The 13,809-nt window shown below is 38.4% G+C and overlaps 1 protein-coding gene across 1 annotated transcript; it reads left to right on the top strand.

Moving 5' to 3' along the window:
* Positions 1 to 374: 374 nt before the first annotated feature.
* On the top strand, positions 375 to 12,181 carry pik3ap1 (phosphoinositide-3-kinase adaptor protein 1). Its single transcript, XM_069145181.1, has 17 exons — positions 375 to 550; positions 1,352 to 1,777; positions 2,537 to 2,784; positions 3,053 to 3,197; positions 3,307 to 3,449; positions 3,547 to 3,679; positions 3,904 to 4,100; positions 4,199 to 4,367; positions 4,455 to 4,520; positions 4,609 to 4,863; positions 4,943 to 4,999; positions 5,923 to 6,116; positions 6,205 to 6,277; positions 6,462 to 6,629; positions 8,792 to 8,862; positions 9,707 to 9,810; positions 11,424 to 12,181. The coding sequence occupies exons 1-17, from the start codon at positions 520 to 522 to the stop codon at positions 11,536 to 11,538; spliced, it is 2,595 nt and encodes an 864-aa protein (XP_069001282.1). The 5' UTR covers positions 375 to 519; the 3' UTR covers positions 11,539 to 12,181.
* Positions 12,182 to 13,809: the final 1,628 nt, after the last annotated feature.

Below are 13,809 nucleotides of genomic sequence, written 5' to 3'. Positions count from 1 at the left end.
TGTGTGTGTGTGTGTGTGTGTGTGTGTGTGTGTGTGTGTGTGTGTGTGTGAACAAAGAACCAAAGTATTGTCTAAATAAAAGACTAGAGGCTTTGTGTTACTCTTGTCTCTGTGGACTGAGCCTACATGTCTCAAAATTCAACCCCCCCCCCATCTTTTTAGTTCTTTCATATTCATTTTGCACCTGAATAAGTAACTGTTTACAAATGACTAATGAAGAACAGGCAGAGGCAAATGTAATCGCACACGCTTTGCACACTCTGACACGACTATGGTGCATTTTTTTCACTTCTTCAACAGTTTCAGGAAGTGAGCAGAGTCACCAAAATCAGGAAACTAAAGGTTGCTATTAATACAACTGAGCAAAGGGCTGGTCTGAGCAAAGGGCTGGTGAAAGCAAATGCAGTTTCAGTTCACGAGTAAAGGAGCTTTACTAAAATTGAGAAAACAAAAGGAAATAGTTGGGCGAATGATGCTGCTCATGGTGTGATTTCTGTGGATTTTTGAGGCTTCACAACAATGGAGGAACCCGTGTCAAGAGCTGAATCAGGTGAATATGAAACATCACATTGTCGAGTTATTGTCAAACGGTACAGATCTAGCAAAAAAAACTTGTTTGTCTCTTTACAATTGGCCATTATTAAATAATATGGATTACACTTGAACTGTTTTATCTTCTTTTTTTAAGTATGATACATTTATTGAATTTCATTTCATTTAACTGAACTTTCATTGAGAATTTTTTTTGAGACTTAAAAAAGAGGAAGTATCTTGTCGTCCATTGTGGTTAAATCTTTGTTGGTTAACTTTAAAGTTCCCACATGCCTAAATTTGAATCAGTCTATATGTTTTCGCTCTTTTCTCACAGCGCCATCATTAATGGGAACTGTGATGAAGGTGAACACTCACGTTGGGTTTCTTTCCCAGTTAGCATGTACAGAGGTGAACTTGACCTGATTAAACACTGTAATGAGTCAAACAAAATTACTCTGACCAGTGTTGACACAGTGCAATGTTTGCACAACTCCTTGTTGGCTCTGTACCGAAATATCAAACAGATCGGACATTCATTCTCCAACCACAGTCACCTTGACGTTCCACAGCCGGACAGCTGGCACGCTGTGGAGCATTTCCATGACAAACATGCAAACCAACACATAATACCACCAGTGTCATGTCATTAGTGTAATTTTTTGAGCTGGATTCTGATTCATTTCACATGGTGATGCTGGATCAGCCGTGTCTAAGACAAACTAATGATTCATATTTTCTAGTTTTACGCTTTGGTAAGGCATTTTGGAGACTTTGAGTGCTCTACATACCAATCACTGTGATATATTCTGTTTTTCAGTACATTCTGACTCCCTTGCCACACATGAGCTGTTAATTCTGCACACTGCTGAGGCAGAGGAATGGGCCACCTATTTGCAGCAGATCTTAAAATCTTCCCGAAAGTTCCATAAGAGGTCCATTTTGCTGTATGTGGTGGGTCCAGCCGATCAGCTCCACGGACACAACTTGGACTATTTCCAAAGCTGCAAGTGCATTGTGTTGCTCCTCACAGGAGTGTTCCTCGACATCCTCTGTAACCATGAACTACAGGCAGCCCTTGAGAGAGTCCTGTACCCTCCACACAGAGTGGTGGCGCTGTTGTGTGGCGTGTCTGAGGATCACGTGTTGGCAGAGATTTTCGAAGACTGGCCGAGCTGGAGAAAACTCTATGCTGAGGATGAGCCTGCTGTTTACCTTTCTACCATTCTGGAGTCAATCACTGATAGTATGCAAACTTGAATCACATATTTCTTATTTGTGCCTTACTATATACCTATAATGTTTTATTATAAGTAAATGTCCAAGGTGTTTTCCTAAAAGAGTACAACTGCTTACAGGCCCCGAGATCAAACATAATCAATTAAAGATTGAGTTCACCCAAATTCCAAAGAGACAGATCATGTCATTCAGCTGTAACTGTGTCTTGATAAGTTGATAGTTTGGAATTACTGAAGGTTTGGAGACATCAAACTCTGAGGCACTGAAATGGAAGTGAATGGAATTTCGTACTGAATAGTGGTCAAGATTTAAAAAGAAGTCTTTGATAACAAAAAAAAAAGATCAAAAGCATCTTGACAATATCCTGTTTCATCATGAAGACCCGTAGAACCAGTGGTTTTCACTTTGACTGAAGAAATAATCCACGTAAGGAGTTTATTATATTAAGATACATCTGTGAATGATGAAATGTTTTGGAAAACACACATAAAACTCCATTACCTTCTATATGTGTTAGGGTGGCGGCAAAAGTTTTAGAGTTTAACACCTGAAAAATAACCTTATGGAACTGAAACTATCTTCAGAAGTATGAGAGAAAGTGGATTGTTATGTGTGTGTAAAAGGAGTCTTTAGGCCTTTGTGAATTATGAAGGGCTGAATGCAATACCTTTCATCTATGTAGAATGAATTAAAGATGTTTTAATTTGTAGAATATTTAGGTGTCAATCAAATAAAATATTTTTGATGTGATTTTTTTTACTCAAAGGCAGGCGAGCTGAGGCTGAGCGTGAGAGCGAAGCTGCAGCAGCTGCAACGGTGTTGCACATCACACCGGCCTCATCAACAGAAAATCCCACCTCTGGTGAAACAGAGGAAGTGGTTTCAGAAGAGCAGAACGAAACTGACCCGAGGGAAGACGGGTCTGTGAGGACGGGGACTTCGACGGACAAGGAAATGAACTCGTCCACACACCTCACCTGTGTCACCGTGCAGCCAAGCAGAGTTCTGTGTGGGGTAAGACTGAAGTACATAACAATAACTTCAAAGGCTGTATTCGTATGGAGTGCAATGAGTGTTTTATTAAGATTAATTTATACATATTCTGCCTAAAATTGTGTGAAAGCTATATTTAGTATTTACATTGTGTTGCTCCTTAACTGGAGCAAAAGAGTTTGTATTGCTGATGGTATTTCACCCCAATAATTTGTTTTCTAGAAATGAACTAGTAATTAAAAATAACTGCTAACCTCCCATTTTATTCTACTTTCCTATTTTTTTTAAGGATCCGGAGAAACTTTTTATAATTTTCACTCACAAAATAGATGATGAGTCGGCACCAGAGGTTGAGTTTTCATCTGCAGATGCTGTTGCAAAAAGGGTCACAGGCACTGTGGAGAATGAATACACGATAAGTGTTACTGCACCTGGCAAGTATCCGCAGGAAGTCATGTGACCTTAACCTGTTTTAACTGTTTTCACTGTTGCATGCAAGATTGCCAAACTTAAATGTTAACATATATATACGTTTCCATCTAGATATGCCTGCTGGAGATGTATCTCTCACTATGTACACTGACCAATCAAGTGTCGGCCTAAAGCCTGTTACTTATTATACCAATATGGGAGAAGTCAATCGGTATCTTGAAAACGCTTCTGATCCCATTAACTTCATCTGCCAGGTGAGACACTGTTATACAGGAAGTAGTAGTAGTAGTTATACAGGCTGTTACTAGTCTAATACTTCCTCAGGTTATATAACTCGTGTTTTACTTGCAGGCCTTCAACCTGACGTCCAATGCAAGAGAATCACTGGACAACATGTTAACTGACTCATTAAAATCTAAGATGCCTGCTACTGGTCTGCAACTGTTTGGAACCAGACAGATTGAAGAGCACAATATGTCGTCATGTGAGTACATGACTTTGACTTCTTGTTCTATTAGTTGCCCACTCTGATTATTTCCCCAAATATTTAACAGCATGTTTTGCTGTGTATCAGGAGAACAGCAGTAAACTATTTCTTCCATTCCTGCAATGCCTGTTGGATCTTTTGCGATTAAAAAAACAGAAAGTAAAAGCAGCTTTTTGGGAGTCACCATACATTGTCGCATGTGTTTGCTTTTTGTGCTTCAGATCAGAGGACCCAGGAACTTCCCACTTTGCTCCACTTTGCTGCTAAGTACGGTCTGAAGAAGCTGGTGACCATCCTCCTCCACTGTCCGGGCGCTCTGCAGGCTTACAGTGTCATGAACAAACACGGAGACTACCCAAACACGCTCGCAGAGAAGAGTGGCTTCAACAATCTCAGACAGTTCATGGACAAATTTGTTGTAAGTCCAGTGACGAAGCTTTTTTAGTTGAAATATTTACTACTGGCTGTCAGGTTTTGGTACATGTTTGTCCGTCTCTCGTGTCTACACTAATGCAGGAGACAGCGGACCTGCTCAAGTGTCACTTTGAGGACAACATTGACGCAGACGATGGTGCAGAGGTTTATGAGATGATGTCAAAGAGCTCGCAGGATATCATGATGAAGTACTCGGAGGACATATATGAGTCAATGCTGGAGATCGACCCTGAATGTGCAGAGGACCTATGTGGGATTTTATTTACTGGTCTTAATAATTATAGACAATAGAAAAGTGGTAGTTGCAGATGCTGATGGTGCTCCTTTTTTTTATCAGATGAGGTGATGAATGCAGTAAACGACGAGAACCCTGAGGAAACTATGCTCAGGAAGTTCTTCCAAGGTATTCATTTGAATAACTTTCAAAGTAAATAACTTAAATAAAAACAAACTTGTATGATGTCGAGATGTGTTTACGTTGTGTCCTTCAGCAAAACCGCATGCCGTTGAAGTCGAAGACAACAACAAGCACCTTAAATGTGAGGAAGAGGAAAAACACCATCACAATAAATTTGATCAGATTGAGGAAGAGGAGAATCCGTACGATGTCCACCTCGAGGATATCTATGATACTGTGGATGCAAATAGCACCTATAACCCAGCAATCCTGAACCGTCCACCAGCCCCCATCCCCAGACCTCAATCTGAGTGTGAGGCTGAAAAGCCTATGCCCTACATCTCTAGAGGTAATGTGCAACCTGGTTTTATTTACTCATGTTTTATGTGTTTATTTCATAAAACTGTTCTTCTTTTTTTTTTTTGCAGTATTTCCAGATAAAGATACATCCCAGAGTAAAACAACAGAGACGGGATATTCTACAGGTAAAACACAGTTTAAAAACAATGACAATCTGTTTGTCTTTCTGTTTTATCTCATCTCGGACAGATTTTAAGGCTGTTTTAAAAGTGTGAAGAATTTAATTGGTTGTCTCCCGCCCCAGTATCGACCAACTCAAATATCATTTTTTGGATTTAGTAAACTAAGCAGGTTACTACGAGAAAAACGGTTTACTGACAAGTTGAAGTATATTCTAACTTGTATTTAACATTATCTGTTGCTACCAACATGCACTGTGTTTGAGTTATATTTAAATGTTACCCCTGAGTGTATATAAGGAAACCACAATAGAGAGGTGCTGATTCTATGCAATCATTAACCACTGTGGTATCGATGTTCTGAGACTCGAGGCTTCAGGTGAAACCAAAGTGGTGAAATACAACAAGTGACCTTTGTAGTTGTCTTTGTGGTTACTGCAAATTCTATGTTTGGACATCTCAGAGCAAGTAGCTGACGAAGAAAAAATATTCACAGGACCTTGTGCAAATAAGGCCTTGTCACAGCAGATGTTTTCACCTGACACAGCAGGAGAAGTGCAGGTGTACAAAAGAACACTTTCATGCAAGACCTCGTGTTGACTGCCCAACACATTAACAACTTGGTGTATTTTTTTTTTAATTTTAACAAGTTCTTGGCTGTTTAAATGTGTCATTTTCTTAAATGTTCCTCAAATAAATTAAAGACTTTTTAAATGCTGTTGGATATTTTATAATAATTTTTATAATATTTCAAACATTAGCATTTCTTTAAATCTGCCTATTGAGGTTTCATGTGACCAATGAGCTGAGCTCTGCCTTCACATCACATGCTTTGCATTGTTTTTGCTGTTTAACAATTAAAAAAAAGAATTTAAGACTGTTTCATAACTTTTCTTTTTGTTGAATGGCCACCTTTTCCACCCGTTCAGCTCAGCTGGTGATAGAAACCCCCACACCTGCTTATGACCCCTACGCTGGGATGAAGACCCCTGGGCAGAGGCAGCTCGTGTCCCTGCAGGAGAAGGTCAAAGTGGGGGAAATTACTGTGGATGAGGCTGTACAGGAGTTCAAAGCCTGGCAGTTTGACCATGAGCAGAGGGCAAACTCCATACGCTATCAGCAGGTAGATCAGTTATACAAGATTTGTGGTCTGTGGGGTGTTGGTTGATTTTCAAACAATAAATCTAACATGTGTCTCTTTTTTTCTGAAGGGATACCTGAAGCGATTACGAGACAGCATCACTAGGCGTCACAAAGAGAGAGAGAAGACTGGAAAGGAACTTGGTAGAATCATTTGACTATAGAAATGTTTAATGTATTATCCAGAATCAAATATCTTTAATGCAGCTCTCATATATGTTTCCATGATGGTCTGACTACAGTCTGAACGTATAAAATGATTAATTTACAGGCAGCACACACTGGTAAATTGATAAGTAGCAACCTGATGTGGTCTCTCATCTCTTAGATTACGAGATAAGTGCTCCGCTGCAGAGGAACTTGTACTGGGGCTCCACGTTGACATTAGAGTGTGCTGTGTATGAGCAGGCACCCAGAATTGTGGCTCCGCCCCCTCCAGGGGCTCAGATCATCCAGAGAGGCACCTGGAAGACAGGCAGCACATCCAGCATATCCAGTGAGTCCCAATGCTGAAATTTTCTTTCATATTTTTTTTTTCTCTAAACACTGTGGCTCAATGGTCCGAGCTGTTCTTTCAGAAAGGGACTAAACAAGAGGAGCACAGTGAAAGTTCTCAGCTCTTGGTCTGTCTTGTGCTTGTGTGTCTTTCTTCCAGTTCTAATGACATATTCATCAGGAGTTATGTAGACTGTATATGTATCTAAGTGACCGTTACTTTGTGATACTACTATTCATGGTGTTTGTACCTGCCTCCACATTACTCAGGCAAACGGGTGGAGGAAATGTTTGAATACCACAGAACTCCATGAGTTCCAGTTCTGATCGTCACTCTGTCTCTTCTGTACATCACTTTCCCTTGTGGTGAAGGATGAAGGAGAAGACATTACTAGAATACTCACTGTATAGAGACCACAGTGGTACTAATGATGGAAAAGTTAAATCCAATTAAATAATCAAAAACTAAATTAGGTAGTGGACAGACTGGTTCAGACATTTTGAAAGAAAACCAGGGATTTCCTGGAAGTAACATCTTGAAATTCATGCTGATCAGAAACTACTTCTACACCAATAACTTAGATTAATAGGCTTCACCCACTGGGTTTGACAGCTGTCTTGACTTCATCAAAAAGTCCTGTTGGATGGCACCCAATTTATGATGTATTTTGGTCAGTCAGTGAATCCTCTGTGACTACAAATTAGAGAATATTTAATTCTTATGTCAGGAGGAGATATATCTCTTGGTTTTTAAAAGAAAACAATTACCAAAAGAAATCTAAAAATCTTGAACAAAATCTCATTATAAAAGATTTCGGTGTCTCCGAATTCTTTAAAGATAAAAAAATCATGCTTGTGTCCTTATCAACACGTCCATCTGGTACTTTTTATATGTTGGAAGACATATCATGAACAAAATTATCAGTAAACGACATGGCTGTGCATTTCATTTTGGAACTGCAGTCTGATAGTCTCAAAAAACGGATTCAGACAGTCAGTTTCATAGATCACAGACATAAGGAACCAATCATGTCAACTTGCTGCAGTGGGGCTTTCCATATCATTGTGCTGCCAGCTTGAGATGCAGGCAAGCAGCAGAGGGGTGGATGGAGGTAGAATGGAAACAGGGGCTATTTACAGAGTCATATATCCACACACACTGAATGAAGGCAAAGGTGTTATCTACTGCAAAGCCACTTCCAGGCATTAGGGAATGTTTTCTTACTTACAAAAAACTCACAGATTATGGTTTGATTAGTTAAAGTTGTTAGTCATAAACTAACTTTCCCACATTGAAGACATCTGGCAGCCTTTTAGCTGACAGAGACTGAGACACTCAATTATTCCTTACCACTTACTGTATGTTTAAATTACTTATATATTTTATATCATCTGTTTTCTTTGTTTATGCATGAAGAATCGTACTTTATTGTAAACAGTAGAATTTGTTTCCATCATAACTACAAATATAATAGTGTCTTGGTGTTTTATGAAGGTTTATTTAGTTGGTGTGCAAATTCAACAGTAAAAGGGAAAAAAGGGCAATTGCCCATCTTTTCTTGGCAATTTTGTGCAACTTTAAATGAATTAACTTTCCCCGTTCATTTAGAGCTGACAGCCACTTAGATAATAATAGCAGAAATTCACTGTAGTTATTTGTTTGTTCTTTTAGGGATGTTTCAGTACTCAATCTATTTTTGTGTTACCAACCGAGTTGACAGACTTAAAAGGAAGTTGAGCTTTTTTGAGTGAAAGGTTTTTCTGTAAAAATGTCACTTCCATTTCCAGTACTTTGCATTTGATTTTTGTTTTTCCAATGAATGCTCGAGCCTTTACGAAAATGATCAGAAATGTGCACACAAACATCTGAATCGTCAAACACTGGTTTCAAAAACACTGATATGTTGTCAGAAGTTCAAGAATGATTTGCTGACAGCCTCATGATTCTCACATTAGTCTGTCTGTTCTCAGAAAGCTTGTCTGATGAATCACGCTCTGATCGCTCTACCTCTCCCTGCAGACACAGCGTAGAACTGTAACCTCTTTGTTGTGAGACTTTAAAAGATATTTTTATCCCGTTTGGGGAAGTGGTCTGACGACCCTCAGAGAAACCTGAAATCACGTGTTTTCTTTCCAGATTGACCTGTTTTTTCTTTACATCAGGTACTGAGAGCAACAGACTGAGCACTCACAGCACCGTCAGCTGCAGCAGCGGGACGGAACCTGACTTTGAGGTGAGCACGGATTAATGATAATGATCTTCAGGGCATGTCGGAAAAGCAATCTTCACACAGACTTACCTCCTTTTACATCAGAAAGTCGGACTCTGTCATGCTTCATGGCCGCTTGTTATCACACTCACTAAAACTTCACTATCTCTTGTGATGCTGCACATGTCTGACCTTTGACTTTTGCACATGGAACATCCACAACATAACTACATGCGCAGCAGAGAGGTAGACAGCGAGTCTTGTGTTCAGTTTTTACCTCCTTCTTCAGTATTTAATTTCCTAAAATACTGACAAGTGCAGATCTATTTATATTTTACAAAAACATAGTTAAAAGACTCAAAGTTGAAGACCCACGTGTTTCTTTCTTGTCTATTCTAGGAAGCCTTGCTCAATAGTTTCATAGAAATCACTTGACAGGGGTGTAATCAAAGAGGTGATGTTTCTTTTGCAGATCTCACACTCTAACTGAAACCACCTACTTATATTGTGAGCGAGACAAGCAAGCAACTAACAACATGTATTTTTGTATTAATTGAAGATCAATCTAATCTTTAAAATGTTAGAAAACGGTAAAAAAGATAATAAACCCCAATGTGTCTACATTAAATGGATTGTTTTGTTGAGACACTGGAGTCAGAAGGTTCTTGAGAATATATTTAAACTATTAAATGACTGTCAAAAAAAGATGCAGATTAACATGCTATTGATCTTGTAATTGATTAATTGAGTACATTTTATCAGCTGTAAAGATAGATTATTATGGAATCTTTAACTTTATTTAAATGTTTTATTTTGAAGTGTTTTAGGTGTGGTCACATATTCCTTTTTTTTTTTTTTTTTTTTAAAGGACTCAATAGATAATCTCCCTCCTCCACCACCACGACCTCTGCGTTTGTCTGATGCTACACCCCTCATCGCTCCACCCAGGATTCCTCCTCGGATCCCAGAAAGGTCAGTCTGAAGATTCAATGATCAGAATGCAGAGCGATGCAGTGCTGATGTATCAAATCCACGTGTACTGCAGTGTGACAGCGTCTAATAGCATTTATAATAAGTAGATAGCATAAGAGTGTGAAAGTGTGACAGAAATTGGGAGACTAACAAGAAATCTACAGATGATAGAGAGGAAATGTTCACCCACCAATGATTTGCAGCTGTGTACAGCAGAGGAAGCACAGCTTGAGTGTAAAACACAGTGAGAAAGTGATGAAGGCACTGATGTTTACACTCTGTTAACATCTAAATATCTTCCATGCACAGAGGTGACAGCCCTCAAACTGAGAACATTTTAAAATGATAGCTGAGATCAAAGTAACACTGAATGTGGTTTGTTAGTTAACTATAACTGCACTCAATTCCTGTAAGTCTGTGAAACTCTGCAGTGTGATCATTTTAACTGATAGAGGCTGTTCTGCCTCTCTGATCTCTTCAAAAGGTAACAGTGCAGTGTGCACGACAGATAACCAGGTATAAACTCTGATACACCTTCAGTTTGTTCAGCTATTGAACGTATTATGTATATTGTATTACAATGAACTGTATATATCATCTTATTTCTTCTTTATGCTATTATTGTGTCGGAAGTTTCTTACTTTTTTGTTGAAGTCCCTCAAATGTTCCGCAAAGCAAAATTTCAGTGTTAGCAAATAGAAAGAGTTTGCAACACTGGTGAGGTCCAATAGAGTTTTTGGTATTGTGAGATTACATAGACTAACATTTATGAAATGCATTTAAAAAGGAACACCTACACCGGGGGGCTGCGTTTAATTTCATAAGTTTTTAAATATCAGGTGTGAACTTCAGCTGAAAGTAAACGCTGACGATTATATGACTGAGAAGATTCTATTTGGCCTTGTTACATGTAGTCAATGGTGATAAATGATAAACACAATTTAATACCAAACAATCAATACAATTGAAATAATTGTTCAATAGAAATGTGTGCTTTTTCACTTTTTTAGCTACAACAAAACGGCACTAAAACTTAGAGTGACTGCACTGGGACGGAGGAAGTCAGAGATGTCAGAAACAGCTGACTTGAGAAATAAAACATCTATTTAAACTAGCCACAGTTAACTTTGGCTAAAACTTCAGCTAAACGTACTGATTAGATAATAGTTTCTGTTTAAAGAACATATTGGTAAGCATTACTGCCTTTACCTTTTACACAATTTGCAATTCAGCCTGTAAACATTTTAAACCCTTTTATGTTCACTTAGGAAACTGCTCTCAGCCTTTGTGTGGAAGAACAGACAAGCAGGCGAAATACAAAAATGTTGGATTTAAATATGACTACAACAATTGTATTTATCTAACCAGTGACTTACTTACCAAGGGTTAGAGAACTTTTAATTACTGGTACAAATACATAAATAGATAGTGCTCTATACTGTACAGAATGCAGCTTTCAAAGTCTGCAGGTATATGTCATAATTTCTTCTGTTGGTGATTTTTCTCTCTATGATCATAAATTGGAAGTCACAGTTTACCCACCCTATACTGTATATGTACAGCTGCTTTAAAGCTGATAACCTTGCAGCACAGTAACAGTATGTTTTCCGCAGGGTGCCAGAGATGGTGCATGAGCGCTACATCTCCTGCCCGACACGAGCGCTTCCTCAAATCCCCGCTCACAGACAAACCAACTCGGCACCTCCGATACCTCGCCGCCTGCGGTGATGACCACATGTCTTCATTGTAACGGGGTTAACGCTCTTAAGTTATGGGTTATTTTTTTACTGCAGGAAGAATGGAGGAGAAGACTGCGTGTATCTCTGTAAACAACCATCAGGATTTCACGAGTGAACTCTTGCAGAGAGACATCTGTTTGTTTTTTCCTTTTATTAATTTTATACATCAGTAACTGAGTCTGTGTACAGTATTTGTGTGTTTGCGTGTGGATGAGTGACTCATACTCAGAACATATATATGTTGTGTGATGTTTTTGCTGCAACAATTTGTGTGACACCTGTAATAAATATGGGACATTATTATAATAATTATTAAGTATCCAAGTAAAACTAACAATATGTTTGTTACATTTTTTTTTTTTTATTTAGTTCTTTGTGTTACGGTTTTTAAGTCAAATGTGTTGACATAGCGGAATAAGGGAAAATAATTTGTTTTATTTGAAATCTAAATTATATTAATAATATAATAATGAGCCGTGTCGATACCAGAAGAATATACAGTGTAAGGTATTTCCGTTTATTTTAGTTCTTAATTGGGAATTTTTGTGACATTATATTGTACTTATTTTACCTCATTTTCTGTCTCTACTATATGTATTAAAGACTGATATTTGTATATTATCTTCCTGAAACTTGGAGAAGTACCTGGTCATGTATGGAGTGTCAAATAACCTTCAGGAAATGCCTTCAGTTTTGTCTTAATGTAATTTTTGAATTTCATAATGAATTAAAACTGCAAGCAGTGATATGCGGCTCCCCGACATGTAGCATGCGAGGGTCCGCATATTACCGCTTGCAGTTAAAAAAAAATTATCGATCTCGTTCCTTATTCTTCGCACTCTGTGAAACACGTGGATTACCTTGAGCAGGGCTCAAACCCTCTTGAGGTCGTTTCCAGCTCTGAAGCAGCCTCATAGACCGCTGGACTATCTTCAGGTGGTGCAGAGGTTAGCACTGTTGCCTCTTACCAAGAAGGAATGGGGTTCAAGTCCCCCCCTTATCAAGACTCTTTTTAAAAAAAAATCAAACTAAAGCATGTTCTCCAAATTCTGAAATTTTTTTTTACCCAAAAGTCATTTTTGGGTCACTTTTTGGCCGCCACGCCAGGGGCACACCGATCGATGAAAACAAATTATTTTGATAACTTTTAATTCCAAACATGTTGAGTGCACAGAATAAATTTCAAGTCGGTCTGACAAAATCTGTAGGCGTTTGTTAAAGTATAGCATGTGTGAATCGCCAAAAATGCAGACTAAATAAAAAATGGCGGACTTCCTGTTGAGTTGATGTAATGGTGCAATGTAACTTTTTTGTACATCTAGGTGTGATACACGTGTCCACCGAATTTCGTGCATGTAGGTAAATGGAGCCGCCGGGGCATCTCTATAGAGGGCGCTAGCGAGCCATTTGGCCACGCCCACGTACAATACGAAATTTTTCACCGGGAGAGATGGGTGTTACCAACTTTCATGAGTTTTTGCATATGATTGTTTGCAGAGAATAATAATAACGCGGAATAATAATTCCTTGAAGAACAATAGGGCTTTCGCACCATCGGTGCTCGGGCCCTAAATATGAAAATATGTTACTTTTATGAACTTGAAGGTGTCTTTATTTTAGCTGCGTTCTTAGGACCAGTATTCATTTATTAGTTGTGCTACTTGGTTTGGTCACTTGATGGTGCTCCATATTCTCTCTTTCTCTCTGTGGACTCCAGTCAACATCTTTTTGTGTGTGAGAACATTTTCTTTGGTTTTGTCTTGTGAAGCAAACAGTGGTTTCATCACAAGACTCCACTGTTTTTTATTATAAATGGACCCTGACTGTGAAACAACTGTTTCCTGTAAAGGTTTCAGAGGAGACATGAAACAAGTTTGAGAAAGTGCAGCCAGCTGGGACTTCTGGTTGAAACTTTCAAAGTAAAACATTTACTCATAAACACTGCATTACTGTGAAAACATATATATATATATATATATATATATATATATATATATATATATATATATTTACGTAGACTTCTATAATGTGGCATTATAAATTAATTTTTATGTTACGTATTGTATAATTTCCTGTAGCCCACAAATGTATGGTTACAATCCCATGTAGATCCTTCTTCGACAGAAGTGATAGGTGCCACTGTTGGTGGGGATGTGCTGAAGTTGTTTTTTGTACAACTGAATGTAAGTTGAAAACTTGCCTCTACATTTAATGGTATTATTTTAAGACGATGACTAAGTGTGTTTTAGACAGAGGCTCG

Source organism: Embiotoca jacksoni, unplaced genomic scaffold, assembly GCF_022577435.1.
Source record: "Embiotoca jacksoni isolate LCO1_2020_lvr unplaced genomic scaffold, fEmbJac1.0.p SCAF_12, whole genome shotgun sequence".
NCBI lineage: Eukaryota > Metazoa > Chordata > Actinopteri > Embiotocidae > Embiotoca > Embiotoca jacksoni.
The sequence above is the reverse complement of the archived record's forward strand: the minus strand, read 5'-3'. Positions and strand labels throughout refer to the sequence as shown.

Bases quoted from the DNA above. Each gene is read 5' to 3' on its own strand.
- pik3ap1 (XM_069145181.1), top strand. From the start codon at position 520: ATGGAGGAACCCGTGTCAAGAGCTGAATCAG. The intron at 2,785-3,052 runs GTAAGACTGAAG...ATTTTTTTTAAG, and splicing joins CAAGCAGAGTTCTGTGTGGG to GATCCGGAGAAACTTTTTAT. The intron at 4,368-4,454 runs GTGGGATTTTAT...TTTTTTTATCAG, and splicing joins TGAATGTGCAGAGGACCTAT to ATGAGGTGATGAATGCAGTA.